At 49.2% G+C, this 20260-nt stretch overlaps 1 protein-coding gene across 1 annotated transcript in view; it reads left to right on the top strand.

Moving 5' to 3' along the window:
* Positions 1–17520, top strand: part of MARCO (macrophage receptor with collagenous structure) — a 42101-nt gene extending 24581 nt beyond the window's left edge. The window contains exons 10-18 of the mRNA XM_008583399.1: positions 3388–3486; positions 4471–4506; positions 4992–5090; positions 5184–5246; positions 13534–13578; positions 14508–14606; positions 15136–15189; positions 15833–15997; positions 17250–17520. Of these exons, the coding sequence (XP_008581621.1) occupies positions 3388–3486; positions 4471–4506; positions 4992–5090; positions 5184–5246; positions 13534–13578; positions 14508–14606; positions 15136–15189; positions 15833–15997; positions 17250–17383 (794 nt within the window). The 3' untranslated portion in view covers positions 17384–17520. The remainder of the gene's footprint in view (positions 1–3387; positions 3487–4470; positions 4507–4991; positions 5091–5183; positions 5247–13533; positions 13579–14507; positions 14607–15135; positions 15190–15832; positions 15998–17249) is intronic.
* The last annotated feature ends 2740 nt before the right edge of the window (positions 17521–20260 follow it).

Here is a 20260-nt window from a genome sequence, read left to right as displayed (position 1 = left end):
AAGGGAGCAAAGGTCAAGGGTGCAATGTGAGAGGGAGGACAATGTCACTCCAGGCACAACTTGTGACAAGCAGGAACAGAGGTGGAGCTAAGTCCTCAGAGAGGAAGGGGAGGCAACAAAGGGGGTGGGCCCTCAGGGGTCTTGGGAAGCATGGCAGATGGCAGTGAGGTCAAGGGGGTTAATTCCAGAAGGCGGACCCCAGGCAGCTAGAATCCCCCATGGATAGCGGCTGCTATCTCTATAGGGCTCAAGCTATGGGCTATTTGGGTGCTTGTACAAAATGCAGATTGAACCCAAAAGTCTGTTGTAAACACCCCAGATGATTCTGGCCTTGGAGGTCTAAGTGCCACACTTGGAGAAACATGCCGTGGACTTGACTGAGCACCTTCAGCCTCCTAATCTCTGGGCCTCCCCACTGGGGAGGCTCAGCAGTGCCCTGGGGCATCAGGGCTGTGAAGCCAGGCAGGCTTGGGGTCCTGCTCTGCACTTGTTCACCTGTGTGACTACGCATGTGACTTAACCTTCTGAGCTTAATTTCCTCATTTTAGTAATTAAATTAAAATAGTAGTGATTAAATTATACTTACCTTGCAGGACCATTATAAGGGTTAGAGATCATGTTTTCAAACTGGCTGCCACATGGTAGGCACTAAATGATATCTATTAGTAACAGTAGTAGTTGTCCTGTAAGGTAGAAAGGGAAGGACTCCAGCTTCAACATCAGACAGACTTGGGTTCTGATATAGCTCACTAGATGTGTGATGTCGGGCAAGTGACTTAACCTCTCTGAGCCTCAAGTTACTCACTTAGAAGAGGGGGATAATAATACTTACCTGTAATTAATGAGGATTCATTACAAAAGGAATACAAGACCATAAGAGGTATAACAGTGTACCTGGCAAATAGGAATTATTTACATTATAAGAAACTGGGAATACTTGCCTTCAAGAAGAGAGCCCTCAGCAGGGATGTGTCAGCCATCCTCAAATCGTTGAAAGGCACTTGTAGGAGAGAAGTTGGATTTGCTCTGGGTGGTGCCCAGCAGAAGAATGAAAATCAGTGGGCAAAGTTTGCACGAGAACCAATTGTGTTGAGACCAGGGAGGAAGAACTATCCAGAACTTGGGGTTGATCTGTGATGACAGGGGCAGCTGTGGGTCTTAATGGGCAGCCCACCACTGGAGAGGGCAAGACGGGCTGCAGAATTCTCCTTGGCACCCTTTCACCAGGATGGTGGTTGGACCATTGACCCCTGAGGATCATCCCAAAGCCAGCACTCTGCAGTTCTCTTTGTAGATGGGAGAGGAAGACCCAGACTTTCTCAAGGCAACCTCGCCAGCCCCAAAGAAGGGGCGACTGCCAGGCCTTTGCCCTCCAGCCCTTTGCCCTTGAGTCTGAACCACACTGTTTCCCATCCCACGCTCTTGCAGTGCCACAAAGGAGGGAATCAAATCCACTCCCAGACTCAGGCCAGGAAGCGCTACAGTCAGCCGGAGGGGTGCAGCGGTTTCAGTTCTCCAGAAACTAGGACTCCAGCCACCCTTCTTCCCAAATGTCCTCTCTCAAGATCATGAGATGTCTTTTACCCACTACTTGCCCAAGCCACTGCTGGCAGGTGGGGCTGTACAAACCCATTGAGACCTGAGCCCAGTGGTACTGGGGTTTTACCTACGCTCTTCACCCCAGCAGATCAGAGGTGCCACCATGGCGAGGTTCCAGGTGACAAACCTGTTTCCCTCATTCCACCTCTTAGCTATGTTTGGAAAGTTCTGAAGTCAGAAGCAGCTGTGCTTCTTTGGTTCAAGCTGGTGTCAGGTCCTCTCACTGATATGATACTGCCCCGCTTCCCAAAATTGTCCCTTTGATGGGGACATGTAAGCTATATCAACATGGCTGCAGGCCCAGACCATCCTGAAGAAACCTCCTATGGCCAAGCAATTGCCATAACTTGATGGTTCTGGCCCAGAGCAGTAGAGCACCAACAAGTTCTTCCCAGGAAGTAACTTCCAGTCCCTTCCAACAGGGGCCATTGGACCCTTCTCTAAAGAGGACATTTGGAATGGCCAAGAACTGCCTTCTATGCTGTTTGCACCTTAGGTTGTTTAAAGAAATTCAGCTATAACCAAGCTCTTTGTGATTGCTTCCTCCCCCACCAAGGACCAACCATTCTTCAAGTATCCAACCATCTCAGAGTCCAACCCTCAAGCCTGGCACCTAACTTCTCTCAAAGCTTGGCCCCAGAAAGGCTTGCTTTTTCTTTCCTCTTTGGAGCACCAAGCTCTTTGTGATTGCTTCCTCCCCCACCAAGGACCAACCATTCTTCAAGTATCCAACAATCTCAGAGTCCAACCCTCAAGCCTGGCACCTAACTTCTCTCAAAGCTTGGCCCCAGAAAGGCTTGCTTTTTCTTTCCTCTTTGGAGGATTTTGTCTCCTTTCCTAGTTCACTGGAGAGAAGGTTGGCATCATGCCTGAGTCCTCACCAGCTTTAATGTTATCAAAATAATAGAATGGAGCGATAAATGCCTTTTAACAAAATTCCATCCCAACAAACCTGCATGAGCCTATAAAGTTTCTCTGAGGTGAGACTTTCACTCCCTTCTGCCCCCCAGGGGTGTGGAGTTGGACATTCGCACCCAGCTGACAGTGGGACGGCAGCTGCTTACCAAATGCCAGCTGTCCCGGTGGGCTGCCAAGGCAGGCCCTGCACAGTTTGGCTGGTGATGGCTTTGCAGTCCACTCCCAACCACACTCATAGTTTGGGAAGGTGTCACAGAGTACTGCCCCTGTGAGGAGCCTTCCTCAATTGATATGCACCCAGCACTGGCAGGAAAGGAGGAGGGAGCGATGGAGGACTCAGGAGAGGATAGACTGGGACAAGCCTTGAATGCTGATGACAAGTGGAAAATTTGAAATTGTGGATACCAAGAAAGCCCGTGTCTGAACCACTGGCAGGGATGTGAGCTGCTGCAGTGTTTTCCTCTCCATCTGTGCCTCAAAGTTGCTATTCTCAGCATTTGGGATCTGCTTTCTGGAATATTCAGATTTCAATTTGAGAGGCCTTAAAAAGTAATTCCCCAAGTGCAGACACTAAAGTGAGCCAGATAGTGCTGGTTGAGCCAGGGCTGTGGTCCCTCCCAAAGGGACCAGGGCTCTGAACATCAGCAAGGCCATGTCACCTCCCCAAATTTCATGAGTCTGTGTCTTCTCTCAGTGACCGTGGTGTGCTCTTTGAGGGCAGCAATTCTGTCTTCCACTTCTGGGTACCAAGTATAAGCAGCTCAAGGAGTTTTGAGTTTGGAATTTGGGTGGGACAGAAAGTGTCGGAGTGGGACCCCAGAGCGGGGTTTGCCCTTCTCCCATACCTGACCACGACTCCTTGTTTTGCAGGAAGCAAAGGGAGCATGGGCATCAAAGGAGACACAGGGGTCATGGGCCCCCCTGGAGCCCAGGGCAGTAAAGGTGACTCCGGGAAGCCAGGACCACCAGGTAAGAGGCCATGTGGTCAGGGCCACTGACCTGTAGATATTCCCTGTTTTCTGGCAGGCTAAGTAAAATGGAATAAATTCCCTTTTTAAAAAAATTTTAGGGCCGGCCTGGCGGTGCACTGGAGAGTGCGCTGCTTGGGAGTGCGGTGGTGCTCCCGCTGAGGGTTCGGATCCCATGTGGAGACCGGTTCCCACTCACTGGCTGAGCGCGGTGCGGGCGCAACACCGAGGGTTGCGATCCCGTTACCTGTCAGTAAAAAAGACAAAAAGGGGGAAAAAAAATTTTAATTTATCAATATACAATGTAGTTGATTTTCGTGTCCCTTTACCAATTCCTCCTTTTCCTTCCCCCTCTCCCCAAGTTCAAGGAATTGTGATTGTTGTGTCTTCTTCCCCCCACTCCCCCATTCGTTTGTATATTTACTTATTTATTTTTCTTATCTCCCACAAATAAGTGAGAATATGCAGTATTTCTCTTTCTGTGCCTGGCTTATTTCACTTAATATAATTTTCTCTAAGTCCATCCATGTTCTTGTGAATAGTAGTATTTCTTTTTCTTTTTTTTTGGACCAGTAAGGGGATCACAACCCTTGGCACAGTGTTGTCTGCACCACGCTCAGCCAGTGAGCACACATGGGCCATCCCTATATAGGATCCGAACCCGCGGCCTCGGTGCTACCAGCACCGCACTCTCCCGAGTGAGCCACGGGGCTGGCCCAGTATTTCATTTTTTTATAGCAGAGAAGAATTCCATTGTGTAGATATACCACAGTTTCCTTATCCACTCATCCGATGATGGACATTTAGGCTGGTTCCAACTCATGGCTATTGTAGATAGTGCTGCAGTAAACATGGGAGTACAGGTATCCCTTCGACATGATGATTTCCATTCCTCCGGGTATATACCCAGCAGTGGAATAGCTGGGTCATATGGTAGATCTATCTGTAATTGTTTGAGAAACTTCCTAAAAGTTTTTCATTTTAGGTTTGGCTGGATCTCCTGGAGCCAAAGGAGATCAAGGTAAGAACTGTGGAAACCTGGGCATCCTTCCAGCTCCCACTGTCCCTGGGAAGAGTCAAGTAGAGAACCTGACTCCACCATCTTTTATTTCATTGTAGTATTAACCAGAGCACTTAGGGTTTCTTGAGAACCTGACCTTGCTGGGGGTCTGGCTTAACTGATACTCCTCTTTATACCTTCGCCCCACTCTACCACCCAAGGTGTGCAGTTGGACATTCACACCCAGAGTTCCTAGTAGGTCCTCAAGTCCCAAAGTCTGCAGCAGTGAATGGAAAAGATTAATAAGCTGCTGAGACTAATTTTCCTCCCACTAACAGGGCTAGTTCGTGGCTTCTAAAGAGAGATGGTTAAGGCTGCTGAGGGAAATAACAGGTGTTAGGAGGGGCATGTCTCACTGCTGAGAACAGAGGCACTGTCGGGGTGGAGGGGGGCAGCCAGGCCGTCTTCCAACCACCCCAGCCTTGCAGTCACCACTTAACTTTCAGGACAACCTGGAGCACAGGGCGTTCCAGGTCTTCCCGGCATGGTGGGACCCCCAGGTGCCAAGGGTGAACCTGGTCATGCTGGCTCTGCTGGGCTAACAGGTGAGGTCCTGGGTCCTGCAGTGGGTGTGGGGAGTGATGTCTGATGACCTACCTAGCTCAACCCTCGTGCTCTTTGTTGTGTCTGTTGTCCAGGACCACCAGGGAGTCCCGGGATTCCAGGAGCCACAGGCCAGAAAGGAAGCAAGGGGGACACAGGTAACAGAGGGCGTGGGTAGTTGGTGGGTGGTGATGCTGGTGTTAGGGTGGGCAGGAAGGAGAACTGCCTCCCAGCAGGCTCACAGAAGGAGGCAGAGGGTCTCCTGTGTTCCAGCCCCTGAAGCTACCTGATTAAGGAGGACAGTTTCCTCGGCAAGGACCCCTTGAGTTCAAGGCCCTAGGGCTCTACTTTCTCTGCTCAGAGTTCCTGAAAGGCCTCAAATACCGTGATCAAACCTCCAGTGTTAGGGAAGACATAGGGCACCTTGTGCATGCCGTCTCCCTGGTCTGCCTCCCAGCTGTGTACATGACTCCCACTCTCTCCTGCTGACTTTCAGTGGGGTCCCCAGGGTCAGGACTCTGGACTCAAGCAGGAGGGTCAAGAAAACCTTTCTTGCTCATCCTAGCGAGGCAGGCTGGGAGTACCGGCCCACACTACCCAAACTCATAAAGACTAGTTTATAAACCATCATGCCAACTTAGTCATGATCATATACCATCATGTCTGTTTGAAAATCCTCATCCCAATGGAGTCTACTTTATAAATCATGGTGCCAGTTTTGTCCAGTCACTGAGTAAGTTCAGGAACCAAAAGTGTACTCACTTGGTCTAGAAAGTTGCAACCACTGTATTGGGTGCTGGGTCCCCCACTATGCATAAGACCCCGTTCCTGCCCTGAGAGGCACAGCACGGTGCAGGAGGCAGAGACTGTTGCCAGGCCATGCATGTACAGTCTGCTTGGGTATTTGCAGGGAGAACTGCCACATGCCATTTGGAAAGCCAGGTGCAGGCAGGAGGTGCTGTGAGAAGTGCAGGGGTGTGAAGAAGGGCTGGTGTCTGCTTTGGCCCCTCCTCTGCCAGAGCAGAAGGTTATGCTTGTGTCAGACATGGATGTCCTCACTCCGGGACACCAGGGGCTGGTCCTTCACAGTTCCAGTTAATCAAGTGGTCAACTCATTCATTCTTTCATTCATCACCCCCTGTCAGACATGGATGTCCTCACTCCGGGACACCAGGGGCTGGTCCTTCACAGTTCCAGTTAACCAAGTGGTCAACTCATTCATTCTTTCATTCATCACCCCCTTCTGGCCAGCCTTGGACTCTAAGCCTGTGAGCTTTGGGTTTTCCTAAAGGTTGTTGGGAGCCATGTCAAGGGCAGGTCCTATGCCCTCTCTGTCCTTCTAATCTGTCCAGGCTCAGAGACATTTTCTTTTTCATGGATGGTGTATCAGTGTGGGCAAGGGCCCTGCCACCTGATTCCATGCAGATGCCACATGAAGGCCTTGGGAAAGGCTCCGTCTGGGTATGGTGGTCAGATGTTCCTGACCTGTCGGCTGCCTTTTCTGATTTTATAATTCTGTCTTCTCTGGTCACTGATCTTAGGGTCCACCTGACTTGGGACCTGAAGCTCTGTTGCCCCTGAGTTTTCTACTTGGTGTCATGGAGATGACCTTGTCATTCCTCAGTTATAAATAGTAGTCACCTTCTGCCCCCGCCCCCATTGCCAGATTAATGGTTCTTGATTAAGCAAGAGTGCTGGGGGTAAAACATGATTTTACCGACAGGGGCGCTGTGCCCATTCACCAGGCACCAAGCCTGTGTCTTCCACTGTCTAAGGGTGGAGAATCTTGCCCTGTGCGCTGTACTCTAGAAGGGTTTGTGTGATAAGAGCAGCTCCTACTAATGAGTGTTTTCATGACAACCCAATGGGGTTAGTGGTATTTTATAGTAAGTGGCCCAAAGTCAAACAGCTGGTAAGAGATGCAGCCAGGATTCAAATCTAGGCCTAGCGGACCCAAAGCTTGGGGTCTTATCCTTTACACTCTGTTGGGGGGTCTTCCTCCCAACCACCCCCATCAGGGGACGCTGAACAGTGACATCTTTTCCCTCCATCCCAGTTCAGAAAGAATCAGAACAGAAGCAATAGAAGCTTCTTCCACTCTTAGGGGGAACCATGAAGCTCTCAGGCCCTATAATGGTTCTCAGTTATTTACCCAAGACCCCATACCCATTTTAGCATAGAGACCTTTGACCCATAGTCTGGAGATTATTTTAACTCCATCATCATTGAGTCCTTGTATATCTGCTGAGCAGCTTTATAGGGTTCTCCATTAAGCAGGCCTAGTAGTGAATACCAGCCAAATTCTAGCTGCTCCCCTTAATTCTGGCTGCCCAAGTAAACGTGATGAATTACACTTTCAATTTGGGGCATGACTGCTTATGTAAAATCACATAGACTGCTCACCCAAGCTGAAATGCTTGCTTTGATCATGTAGCTGATGGTCTGCATGGACATCTCAGAGGGGAATTCCCACAGGACCATAATCAGCTAATCTTAGCCAGGTCTGTGTATCATCCTGGAGTCATAGGCAAAGGAACTTCTGGAGAGATTAGATTTGACAATTTCTAAAGTGAGAGAAGGAGGCATGGGTGGTGGGTGGTGGGAGCCAGATCCTACCATCATGGAAGACAATGTCTACTTGCCAATGTCAGGATGTTGGTATTCTCCAAACTAAAGCTACTGTGATGATTGTCCAGTTTTGATATGTCAAGACAGGCTTTCAAACTGATGTGTTTCCCATTTTGTAAATAAAATCATTAATCTCTCAAGAGAATATCTAGCTGCTTTGGATGAAAACAGAAATTACAGTGTGTTGGCTTGATCTAAGTGATAGTGAGATTTCACTAATTATGCATGTTATAAAAAATGAGAGGTTCGTTCATCAGTAGCAGTGCCTCTGGGCCAGGCACTGTGCTTGGGACTTAACTCCTGTGGTCTTAGTTCATCTACCCCACACCTGAGTTTTATCATCCCAACTTCACAGCCAAGGAAGAAAAGGCTCAGACAGTAACCCCTTTGCTCATGGTCTCATGGTTAGGGTGCACTGAACCTGGGTGTTAGTCCCAAAGTCTGATTCCAAAGTTGTGCTTTTCCAGATTTTGTTATATAGAATAACATAGAGTGTATGACTCCAGAGAAATCAAAATCACCCTCACCCCATCCTGATCCTCCCATGCCACAAAAAGTCCAGGTTGAGTCACCCAAACTTTCCTTCCTTGTCAACAGACCCTAACCCCACTCCAGTCCGGGTGGAATGTCTGCCCTGTGTGCACCTCCCCTCTTGAGCCGTCTCAGATTAAAGAAGACAATGAGTAAATTCCTTCCATTCTGCTGGAAAGACTAACTCCACATTTTATTCGGGAGGGCATTATACCCAGAAGAACTTTCTTTAATGGTAATTTCCTTCACCTGTTAGAAGCTGAGGCTTTTGTCCAACCCCCAAAACTTAGTTTTTCTACCTTTTTCTCTTTCAAACAGTTGCAAAAGATAGCAACATTTTAGCTCCACGTCTTTTAGATACTTTAAAAAGTAAAGTTTGTTTGAAAATAAGAAAGGACTCCAACTTGTAATCATGGCATTTCTCTTTTTACCATTTCCACCTCATGAAATGATGTTAGAAGCAGCCAAAACATTTCAACTCCAAAACACCAATCTGATTAGAAATTCTTTATCTCAATGACCTTTATGTCTAAAACATAGCAATCTGAATTTTTTAAGCCCTTTTATTTTCCTCTTGAGGTAAAATCAAAGTGCAAATAACTTGAAATCTATTTTCTCACCTGTATTTTAAGATGATTTACTTTAAGCAACAAACATAATTCATAATAGCAATTCAGCCCTGTATCATGAATAGAATCTCTTAGTTAATTCTATTACCCTATGTAAGTACCGAGGTTCTCCAAGAGTTTGTTAAATTTTACCAAGTCAAATTACTAGGTTGTCACTTATAAAGCTCTTCCTCACTTTCCTCTAAGTTTTTTAGGGACATTTGCATAATTTTGGGTCCCCTAGCTACCATCTCACTTCTTGCTACACAGCTCAATTAGTCAGTTATTAGTTAAATCAATCCTAACTTTACCAGGATGCAGTTAACCTGCAAGCTGGGATGGTATTTAAGGAAGTTTCTTGATGTTCTGGAAATTTCTCCATTTAACTCAGAATCAGGAGAAACCTGAGCCTCAATTTGGACTTGCCACTGACTAGCTGGGTGACTGTGGGCCAGAACTTGACCTTGTCGGGCCTCAGTTTCCTCTTCTGTGGCATATGAGTAGTGTAGGAAAATATCCAGGTCCCTGCCAGCTCAGCGGCCCTCTGGGCTTGAAATAGGCAATTTCCCCTCAGAGCAAGAACAATCTAAGACTTTAGTCAGAACACGAGCTGAACACCAAACCATAAGAAGGCACATAATTTCTAACTAAACAAACTATCTTCTTGGGGGAAAATCATTTGTCTAAAAACATCTTACAATAAGTTACTATGGGCCCGTTCAGCTTGATAAGTTTGTGATACTCAGAGAAAACCAATTTGCTTGTGGTTAAGAAGAAAAACCCAACATCCGTTAGCTCTATTCAGTGTAGTTTTACAACACAAAGTTCTGGACCTTATTTTTTAGGCATTTCTTCCTCTGATGTGCAGGAGCTGATCCAATCGGGGTGCTTTCTGATTTACAGTGAAGAAATTACTTGTACCTCGATCAATTAGTCAATGAACAGCCCATCAGCTAGCGCCCTCTTTGAGTCCAGAGAGGCTTGGATAGAAATTGCACAGAACTCGATCCCAATTTCCTCCCCTTGAAGAGGGGAGTTTTGAAGACAAAACCGACACCCATCGAACACATATCAGAAAGCATTTCATCAAGGGCCAACCTCTGCCATAGGAAGAGTGGTTCTGAGAGAGCCCAGTCGTGGGACCTGTGAGCTCTTACAGAGACAGGAAGGCTGCTTGGAGGAAGTGGGCTGTCAGCTGGTCCCTGCAGAATGAGTGGATTTGTTTAAGGCAGTGCTGCTCAAAGTGTGGGCCCCAGACCATCAGTGTCAGCATCACCTAGGAAACTGCTAGAAATGCAGATTCTCAGATCCCCAGCCTAGTCCCATTGAATCAACAGTTCTGGGGTGGGGCCTCACAAATTGTTTTTTTTTTTTTTTCCTTTTTGTCTTTTTTACTGACCGGCAACGGGATCGCAACCCTTGGTGTTGTGCCCGCACCGCGCTCAGCCAGTGAGCGGGAACCGGTCTCCACATCGGATCCAAACCCTCAGTGGGAGTGCCGCCGCGCTCCCAAGCAGCGCACTCTCTAGTGCGCCACCGGGCCGGCCCTCACAAATTGTTTTTTTTTTTTTTTCCTTTTTGTCTTTTTTACTGACCGGCAACGGGATCGCAACCCTTGGTGTTGTGCCCGCACCGCGCTCAGCCAGTGAGCGGGAACCGGTCTCCACATCGGATCCAAACCCTCAGTGGGAGTGCCGCCGCGCTCCCAAGCAGCGCACTCTCTAGTGCGCCACCGGGCCGGCCCTCACAAATTGTTTTTTTTTTTTTTTCCTTTTTGTCTTTTTTACTGACCGGCAACGGGATCGCAACCCTTGGTGTTGTGCCCGCACCGCGCTCAGCCAGTGAGCGGGAACCGGTCTCCACATGGGATCCAAACCCTCAGTGGGAGTGCCGCCGCGCTCCCAAGCAGCGCACTCTCTAGTGCGCCACCGGGCCGGCCCTCACAAATTGTTTTTTAACAAGCCCCATCCAAGTGATTTTCATTCATGCTCTAGTCTGACCACTCCTTTTTTAAGGGAAAGGGATGGCCCAAAGGAGACTGTAGGGGCCTTTGGAACCAAGTGGACTGCCCTAGTGAAACTCCAGGAAGGGTTGAGCCTGGTATGCTGATGGAACAAAGGAGGCTTCACAGCATAGTGGGAGGCCAAGCCTGGGTCACAACCCCGACTTTACCACTCACCCCTGTGTGATCTTCGATAAATCACTTAGCCTCTCTAGGTGTCGACTTCCTTCTCTGTAAAGAAGGGAAGTAACTCTACCATGCAGGAAGCTGAAAGATGGACGAGGTAGTGTATATAAAGCCCCTGGCACAGTGCCTGGCACAGTAAGACAGCAGCCGATGCTGAGCCCCCTGGAGGTGAGGGGCTGGGATGGGAGAGTGTGAGAAATGAAGCGCAAGTGTCAGGCAGGGCCATGAACCCGCCACACGGGGCTTCCCTATGGCTCCTGTCTTAGCAAGGATGTTTGTTGTTCCATGCTTTGGAGGACAGTTGGAGAGGTGCAACTCTTTGGGTGGGGGCAATAAGAGAAGGTCACGGTGCCCTGGGGTCTCTAAACCTTGCTTCTAGGAACAGGCACTTATGGGGGAGATTTCTGTAATATGGTGTCCTCTAAGATGTAGACAGAGAGGGCCGGCAGTCTAAATGTAGACTGTTTTTCTCTTTAATAAACCTCTAGGTATATTTCTGAATGTGGTCTTCTCCCTCCAATCTTGACATATGCTCTGCAGATATGAGTAAGCAGAGAGGAGACATCGGTTGCCTCTGCTGGGTGGCCTCGGCTGAGTCTCTCCAGGTCACCAGCAAGCATTTACCAGGTGCTGGCTGGGCAGCCAGCTGGGCGCTCATGCAGGGGCTCAGCCCCAGCGCCCAAAGTGCTCCCCACCTGGACAGGAGACAGACATGTGCAAGAAGGGCCATGGGGCCTTCATGGCACCGTTTACTCAGCGCTGGCCGGATGTGGGACCAGCCCTCGAAACACACAGCCTTATTTCAGTCTCACAAGTACCTCAAGAGGCAACAAGGAGACTCAGGAGGGAAACTGAGGCCCAGAGCAGGGACACCTGGCTGAAGTCACAAAGCCAGTAAAGGCCAAGGCAGACCCAAGCCCAGACTGTCAGACTCTGGAACCACTTTGCTCTTCTGCCTTTGGAGAAAGCGCATCATTCATCAGGCCAGGCCAGGAAAGGCCTCCCATTCAGTGACATCTGACATCTTCTCAGGGTTTACAGGCTAACTCTGAGTTCTCTAGGTGGACCAAAGGGGTGAGCATTCTAATCAGAAGAACCAGTGCACGCACAAATGGCACCGGGGAGCCAGGGCCTGTCTTCTAAGCACCGACCTCTAAGGCACCTCCAGCTCTTAGAAGAGCCTGTTCCAGCCTCAGTTCTGTCCCTGGTCCTAAAATGAGGGCTGAAGAGTAGTCGGCCTCTCAGAGTCTCCCGGTGCCTCCTGCTTCTCCTGCTGCCATGGCTGGCTCCTAGCTTCTTGGCTCTCTGACCCTCCTCCCCTGGCAGTGCCAGGCCTCAGGGCAGGTTCTCTGAAATATTGTTGGGAGCCAAGACTTCTCTTGCTCATTATTCCAAGAAGTGGTCCTAAAGAGGCCGGCCAGCCCCTCACCTCGCCCTCTGCTGACCCGCACACTGTAGGAGCTCAGGAAACTCAGAAACTGAAGTGGGAGGCAGGGCAGGGTAGGTAGGAACTTGCACAGGCAACTGCAGTGAGGACAGCTGAGCTCTCTGCGGTTTCTGATCACCAGAAGGGTGGATCTGTGGTTAAGACCTGGCTTGTGCCCTGGGAGGGAAGCCCCTCAGGGGGACGGCGATGACCACAGATGCTCCTGAACAACTGTTCACACTGTGTCTCACCCTCTAATGACTGTCATTTCATAGCCAACAATGAGCTTGCGTTTTCCCAAGTTTGTGCACCTGTCTTGGGGAGTCCTGTTTCTCTGAAATAAAATCAATATTGGCACTTAAAATCGAGAGTCCGTGATGTTGCCAAATGAACCAATTATTATCACACAGTGACCCAGCGGGGTGCTGGGGACAGTGGGTCTTCCATGAAAGTTTACTACATAAAAGGATGAATGGGAGGAAGGAAGAAAAGAAGGGCCTTTTAAATTAACTACAAATGAGATCATCACCAATGATTACAATTATTATTTTTTCATTTTCTGGACAGGAGACCCTTTTGTCACGTGAATCTTTAGCCACACTGGGTGAAATAAATCCATAAGTACTTATGGAGCATCTACTATGGCTTAGGACTCCCAAAGCTCCTTGGGTCCTCTTTTCAGTCTTTTGGAAATCAAAATGACTTTATTTTTAAAATATCTCTCAATTCTCTTCCCCAAAAATGCAACAGCATGGAATGGGGTTGGATTTAAACACCAAGTCAGGTTATCTACGGGCAGTGAGTCTGGGGTCTGTCTGACCAGGCTCTCCTCCAGCACTTTGCTGTGTCACCTAACGTGCCCATCCCCATTTGGCTGCGGCTGTCTCCTTTTATGCTCTGCTAAAGAGGTTTTAAGCAATCGTGGAGAACCAATATATCTTTCCGTCTGCATTAATCAGACAAAAGGTAGACGTTGTCTACCTTTTTTAAGATTAAAAGTGTCTACTATCTAAGTTTTATTATCTTCTCTCCCCCCTCCCCCCTTTTTTTTGTTTTGATCTTAGGACTTCAAGGACAGAAAGGAACAAAAGGAGAATCAGGAGTTCCAGGTAAAGGGCCGGCTTCATTTTAATTTCTCAGAATGATGACTGGGAAGGCCTGTGTCCTCGGAGGGCGGGCCTCGTTGACCTGAATGTGCGGCTATGACCTTCCACCCAAAGTGGAGGCTAGGATACCAGGGCTCTGCCACCCCAGCCTCCGATTCCTCTCCTGGAAAACCTGGGGAACGATAGGAATTCAGTGTCGTGGGGGGTGTAGGGTGTGGGGCAGGGGCTGAGAATGGCAAGGGGTAAAAATTGTCAGGAGAGCCGGTGGGGCAGGCGGTAGCTTCAGGCCGTGCAGCCACCGTGGTGCTGTAGGACCTTCCTCTCCAGTCTGGGGTTGGTGCTCCCCACCTCTGCTTTGGTCCATCTGCCTCTTCATGGCCGCAGCCCCTCCCCTCCTCCTCCCGCTGCCTCTCATGAGGCTCTGTCACCATCGTCCTCACACCCCGAGCCCACGCTTAGAGTTGGTTACCAAGCTGGGCACTGGCTGCACAGCGCTTCTGGTTTCTCACAGCCCTGCCCTAACAAGCACTAAAGCAAAACGTCTCCAACAAGTTCCATGAGCAATTTTTCTTCCTCATGTGCTGCATAGTCTATCACTATTTCAATTTACTTGAGACACTGAGTCCTAGAAACATTTAGTGAATCCCCCCAGATGGGCAAGAACTTCACATAACTGTGCAACCTACTGAGGACCAAAAACCTCTGGAATGCTGTCAGCTGTTTGCACCTGCGCATTCTCATCAGCATTTACCTGGGAGTCAGGAGATTAGAGCAGCCCCCCGATGGACAGAGACACAGGCTGATGTTCAAACAGCCCATTCACGGGGAAACCTGCTAGTTAAGCACAACACATTCATTACACACCCAGGCCCTGGGTCCCCCTTGGGAAAGCACAGCAGGGCATCTGAGGAGGTGGTCTCCCTTCTCTCCAGGCCCTGCAGGTTTGAAGGGAGAAAGGGGAAGCCCAGGGCTGGCAGGCCCCATGGGAGCACCTGGACCAGCTGGCCGAAACGGAGACCCTGGAGCAAAAGGTAAGGCCTCTGTTTCTGCTTCATGGGTTCTTAGGAGAGGCCCTGTTTTAAGGGACTGGGGGATTTTCAGAACCCGGGAGGGTAGAGATTTGTTTATTCAGTTGACAAGTTAGGTGCTGGGGATTATCCTAAGCAGGAGCATACAACAGTGAATAAGGGAATTATCCCAGGCATGAGGGCACACCCGGGCTTTCCAGGAAGGAGACAGTGAATGTGCACTTGAGCTCTGCCCATCCGTGCCCTGGCCACCCCTGACGCTTTCCATCACCGCCTGGATCTTTCCAGGAAGCAGATGCTCCCATCACACTCCGTGTCTCTTACCTGTCAAGCGTCCATCACTAATCTGACTTCAGTCCTTCCTGTTGTAGCTCAGGCCCATTTTTTCTTGCCCATGGCACTTCCAGTCCCCGTGATGCTGGCCACGGGCCAAGCTGGAGGAGAGAGACCTCCTCCCCACTGTTGGCAGAGCAGGGCAAAGGGATCCTGGCTGGGCATCCTTCCAATTGTGTGGGCTTTCTCCTCATGACAGGATCTGCTGGGCAGCAAGGAGTGAAGGGAGAGAAAGGTCAAAAAGGTAACTGCTGTTTCTATTCTCTTTAATGTGTGCTTTAGAGTCAATTCTCTATGAAACAAATTGTGTGTGTGTTGGTGGGAGAGACCTTGGTTCTCAAAGAAATCTCTCATTTTGGGGAAAGGCTGGTGGACTCATCCTGTGAAGAAGCCTGCCCATGGCATGTACTCATAGGCGCAGTGCCTCAGTTTCCCTCCTCCTCTTCCTTTCTCCCTCCCCTTTTTCCTTTTCTCCCTTCTTTCCTCCCTTTTTTCCTTCTTTCTCCTCTCCCTCCCTCCCTCTCTCCTGCCCTGTCTCCATCCTTCCCTCCCTCCCTCCTTCCCTGCCTCCCTTCTTTCCTTCCTTCCATTTTCTCAACTTTTTTTCTCTCCACAACACATGACAAGACATGGTCTGTGGGGTTTGTGGGACCAGCCACAGAGGCACCTGCTCCTATGGCCTCGCACCCACAGGCCCAGGTGCACGGAGACTGCATGCCAGGTTGTGTTGGTGCCCCAGGCTCTGATGACAGTCAAGCAGGGAGCTTTCTTTTCTATAACTACAGAACTTCCAGAATTGAACAGGAAGAGCCTGCATTTGCACAAAGCCCTGAGGTACTTTTCTTCACTGCTCCCACCTGTGTTTTGTCACGCAGGTGAACCACGATCATTGGCAGCACTCGCCAGGATCATTGGCAGCAGTCATCGAGGCCGGGCTGAAGTTTACTATAATGGTGTCTGGGGGACAATTTGTGATGACAGCTGGGACAATTCCGATGCCACTGTCTTCTGCCGCATGTTGGGTTACTCCAGAGGAAGGGCCATTTTCAAAGTAGAAGCTGGTAAGCGAAGCATCTACCTGGGACTTCTTCCCTTGAGGTGCTGAAGTGGCTTTCTGTTACTAATGGAGTATTGACACTCTTTGGTTGCACATGACTCAGTGTGCTCTGGGTTAAAAGAAAAGCATTGGTTCAAGCAACTGAAAACTTCTACAGTTCAGGGCTCTGGGCTTACATCCTTCCAGCCTGGCAACCCCAGCAGAAAGGTGGCCTCTCTTCCCCAACAGTGGGGGCTTGAGTGGGGTCTGCCTGGCCAGCAAAGTGGAGTCTGGCTGGACAGCGAAGGCTTGAGTGGGGTCTGGCTGGCCAGGCTTGGGTGAGTGTCCGCTCAGTCCCGGAGTCAGAATGCTGCATGGCCAAGGCTGTTTGTGGGGGGTGGCTCTTCAAAGGATAGCTGATGTGCCAGAATTGGAAGAATGGGGAGAAAATGTAGGGCAGGCAAACACAGATGTTCCCTCCAGCTATCTGGAAACTAGAAGCCTGGATTGTCCAGCAGTCTTGGCTATGATCATCTTTATAGAGAAGGTGGGAAGGAAAGAGATAAACCTCAGGAGGGACTTTAAAAATCAGTTTGGGGAAGATGTCCTTGGGTGCTAGAGACTCACTTATGTCTTTGGGCCAGAGGTTCAAACCTTCAGCAAAGGAGTTAAGTCTCTGGGCTGAGCCCCTTTCTTTAGCTATAAAAGCTGACCCTGCAGGGACTCGAGGCTGGTTTGCCCTGCTCCCACCCTCAGATACTCTTTGTCCTTAACCCACCCCAAAGTGCATACCTGCTTTTTAATCTGAGTCCAGTTGAACTGTAAAAATCCTTTAAAATATACATTTTCCTTGCACAGATTAAGTCACGTACTATAAATGACTGCAACCAAATAATCCATTTGTTTTCAATTATATCAGAAGAAAGGGAGTTTGAGAGGCATGAATGCTTTAGAACAGAGGAATAATGTGGTTAGAAGGGCACTTGAGGAACATGGATATGGCGGCAGTGAATTAGCAGAGAAGAGACGGACCCCCCCAGGATGAGATTTCAAATAATGCATGGACTAAGTATTCCATATTTGGATAATACTTTTGTCAAAGGGTAGAGAACAGACAGAGGCAGAGTCATTGTAAAAGACCGGACTAGCACGCTGGGCGTGAGTGAAGGTGGGAGAGATTGGAAGTCTATCCCAGACAGAAGCTTCCAGGCACAAATGCAGCTGCTTTGCTTCCACCCTGATCCTGTTCTTTCCCTCATTGCTTTCTCTGTGTCAAGGCACTGGGACCATCTGGCTGGATGATGTTGAATGTAGAGGAACAGAAGAGACACTGTGGAACTGCAGAAAGCATGACTGGGGCTCCCACAACTGCAACCACAGCGAGGATGCAGGCGTGGAGTGCAGCCAGTGACCTTGAAGGCCTGTCACCACTCTGCTCCCAAGATGTCCACAGAGGGTCACACGTGGGAAGGCAGAGGTTCTCTGAGGTGTTCTCTGGGAGCAGCTGGACAGCCTGTGGGGAAGTCATTAATAAAACTCAAAGGGCTACCTGTGGCTATACGTAGTACTGAGTTAGTACCTCTCAACCCTTATTGATATGCCCACCCAGTGCACCCAACATTTCATTGAATTCTCACATCCCTGTGCACGCAGGGACACTGGAGTCTCAACTTATATCCGGGGGGCAGGTGGGGGTGGAAGGTGCAATGCAGAAGGTGAAGGTCGCCTGTACTCAAAATTAGTCTTGACCATCACTTCAGTCATTCAGACACAGCATCACTCATAGCGAGTGTTCTCTTCAGCCTTGGAGCTGCTTGTCATGTCTCTGGCTGTGCCACAAAGGAGGAGGTCGCCTTAGTTGGCACCATGTTGCATGATAAATGCAAGTTGTACATTTAAGCCTGAAAATTAGTTCTCATTAGGATGTGAGCTCCAGAAATGTTTTACCCACCCCACGCAGGGACTCAGTAAATATTTATTGAACAAATGGCTGAATTAAACTAGGAAGGTGGAGGAGTTCACCCTCTCTAGAGAACTGGCTCCCCTCTTCCTTGGCAGACTTCTCCTGGGACATATACTCTCTGTCCTCTAGACTGGTGAAGAAGCTCAGCCTCCAAGCATTAGGAAAATTGCCCAGAGTCACTTGTAAATGGCAGAACCAAAGTTAGAACCCTGGGTGGAGCAGATGGAAGGGTGGAGAGAAGAAGTGACCACTGCTTATCACCAGGGCACTGGGAGAGAGAGCAGTCCCCCACCCCATGCCTCAGGGCACACCCTCTTGAGATCTCATCCAACCACCCAGGACCCAACAGGGATTTTCCAAGCCTGCAGCTTCACAATCCCAGTACCAGTGTCAGAGTTGCAGGCGGACAGAAGGGCTTTGGCCCTTGAGGGAGAGAGGGTGGGAGGGGGGCCTTACAGCATTTATCACATCTGTTATTTCACATTTATTTGTAATTATTTTATTAATATGGCTTCCTCACTATCCTGAGAGCTCCATGAAAGCTCTATATTAACCCCCTAGTTATTCCCAGTGCTTAACACAGGGCCTGGCACAAAGTCAAGATTCAGTAAATATTAGTTGCTTGTAAGAGTAAATGAAGGAGAGGCTACAAAGGCCCTAGCCTGAGCTTGCAGGAGCTCAGTGTGGGTTCCCAGCCCTCTGAAGCAATAGCAAGGTGTTGCCGAGGGAGCTCTCTAGGATTCACTAATCCACAGAGCACTTCCCAGCACCGGGCCATAGAGGTGTGGCTAAGCACGAAGGTTCTGGAGCCAGGCTGCCTGGCTGAGAATCCCAGCGCTGCACCACAACAGCTCTGTCACCTGGACAATAAAGTTATTGAACCTCTCGGGGCCCCAGTTTCCTTGTGTATAAAATATAGATAGTAAGAGTTCCTTCCTCGGAGTTCTTATGAGGATTAATTGAAATAAGTAAAAAGAAAGCATTTAAGATGGTGCCTGGCACATGGTAAGCTCTTGGCCTTAATTATTATTCTCCTTCAAGACCTTCACACCCCAACCCCCATCCCCCAACACTGCCTCCTCTGCACCCAGTAGGTGGGTCTTCTCATGGCCCTCCCACCTGTGCCAGGCTTGAGAGCTAGGGTGGCCCATGGTGGTGTGTCTGTGACCCTGCAGAAGCTGACAGAGATGGAGTTAGGAGTGCTTAGGAGCACAAGGGGTCCATCGGGGAGGTGGCTGTGAAAGAGCAAAGGTGGAGGGAGCAGGATGGGATAGGAGAGCCTCAGACTGCAATGCAGACATGACAGCATCTCGCCAACTATAGAGGGAGACCCCGAACAAGGACTGCCCCTCAGAGGAGTCCCCAATTGGGCAGCAGTAACCAGGCCTTAGTACCTGGTCCTGCTCAGTCCCTGGGCAGAGGCTGCAGGGCCTTGACTGAGAAGTGGAGGTGACTCCTGAAGTTGCTGCAGGGAGGCTGGAGGCTCCTGCATTCCCTGCTGCCCAAAGGCAGGTTGTCTCTGGAAGCCAGAGATTCAGAGGTACCCCCAAGGCTGCTAGTGATGGTTTGCTAAAAAGCATGTGGGATTTGGGATCGATTCAATTCCTAGCACCAGTGGCCACCTGTGTAGCTTTGGGGAGGTCACAGAGCCTCTCTGGGCTTCTGCTCCCTCATCTGTAAATTGGGGATGATGATGATAAAATACTACCTTATGCAGTGACTACTGCACTCTTGGCATATACTAGGGATGGAACAACAGCAGCATTTCTGAGAATAGCTTCTGACACCAAGCCTTATTCTCACCATGTTTCCACCCCAGAATATCTTCCCTTCTTCCATCCACCACTCCAGAACCTTCCTCACCCATTAATGCTCAGATCAAATCATGCTTCCTTCAAGACAGCTTTTTGATTGCTCTCCCTCCAGGGAAATATTTCCTTTCTTTCAATCTCTATAGCCCATCCATGTAAGGAAGGAAAGATCAGTGCAAAATCTAAGGTTTATTGCAGGCTCACTATGTGGTTTGCACCATGCTAGATGCATTCTATTTTTGTGCTGGATACCCTTGATCTTCTTTATTCTTCATGGCAACATTTAGTGGACAGTTCCATTATTATCTCCGTTTCACAGATGGGAATACTGAGGCTGGGAGAAATAAAACAGCTTTCCGTTGGTCATTGGAATCCATCTCCAGGTTTTCTAGTTCTGAACACCTTTTTGTTTGCACCATGCTGGACTGAAGAGCAAACATGTATTGTTGCAAAATGAATCAAACAGTACGTAGAAATCTTTGTTATTAAAATTGTACACAAACAACGCTCATCT

The sequence above is a fragment of the Galeopterus variegatus genome, unplaced genomic scaffold (genome assembly GCF_000696425.1).
Source record: "Galeopterus variegatus unplaced genomic scaffold, G_variegatus-3.0.2 Scaffold2901, whole genome shotgun sequence".
NCBI lineage: Eukaryota > Metazoa > Chordata > Mammalia > Dermoptera > Cynocephalidae > Galeopterus > Galeopterus variegatus.
The sequence above is the reverse complement of the archived record's forward strand: the minus strand, read 5'-3'. Positions and strand labels throughout refer to the sequence as shown.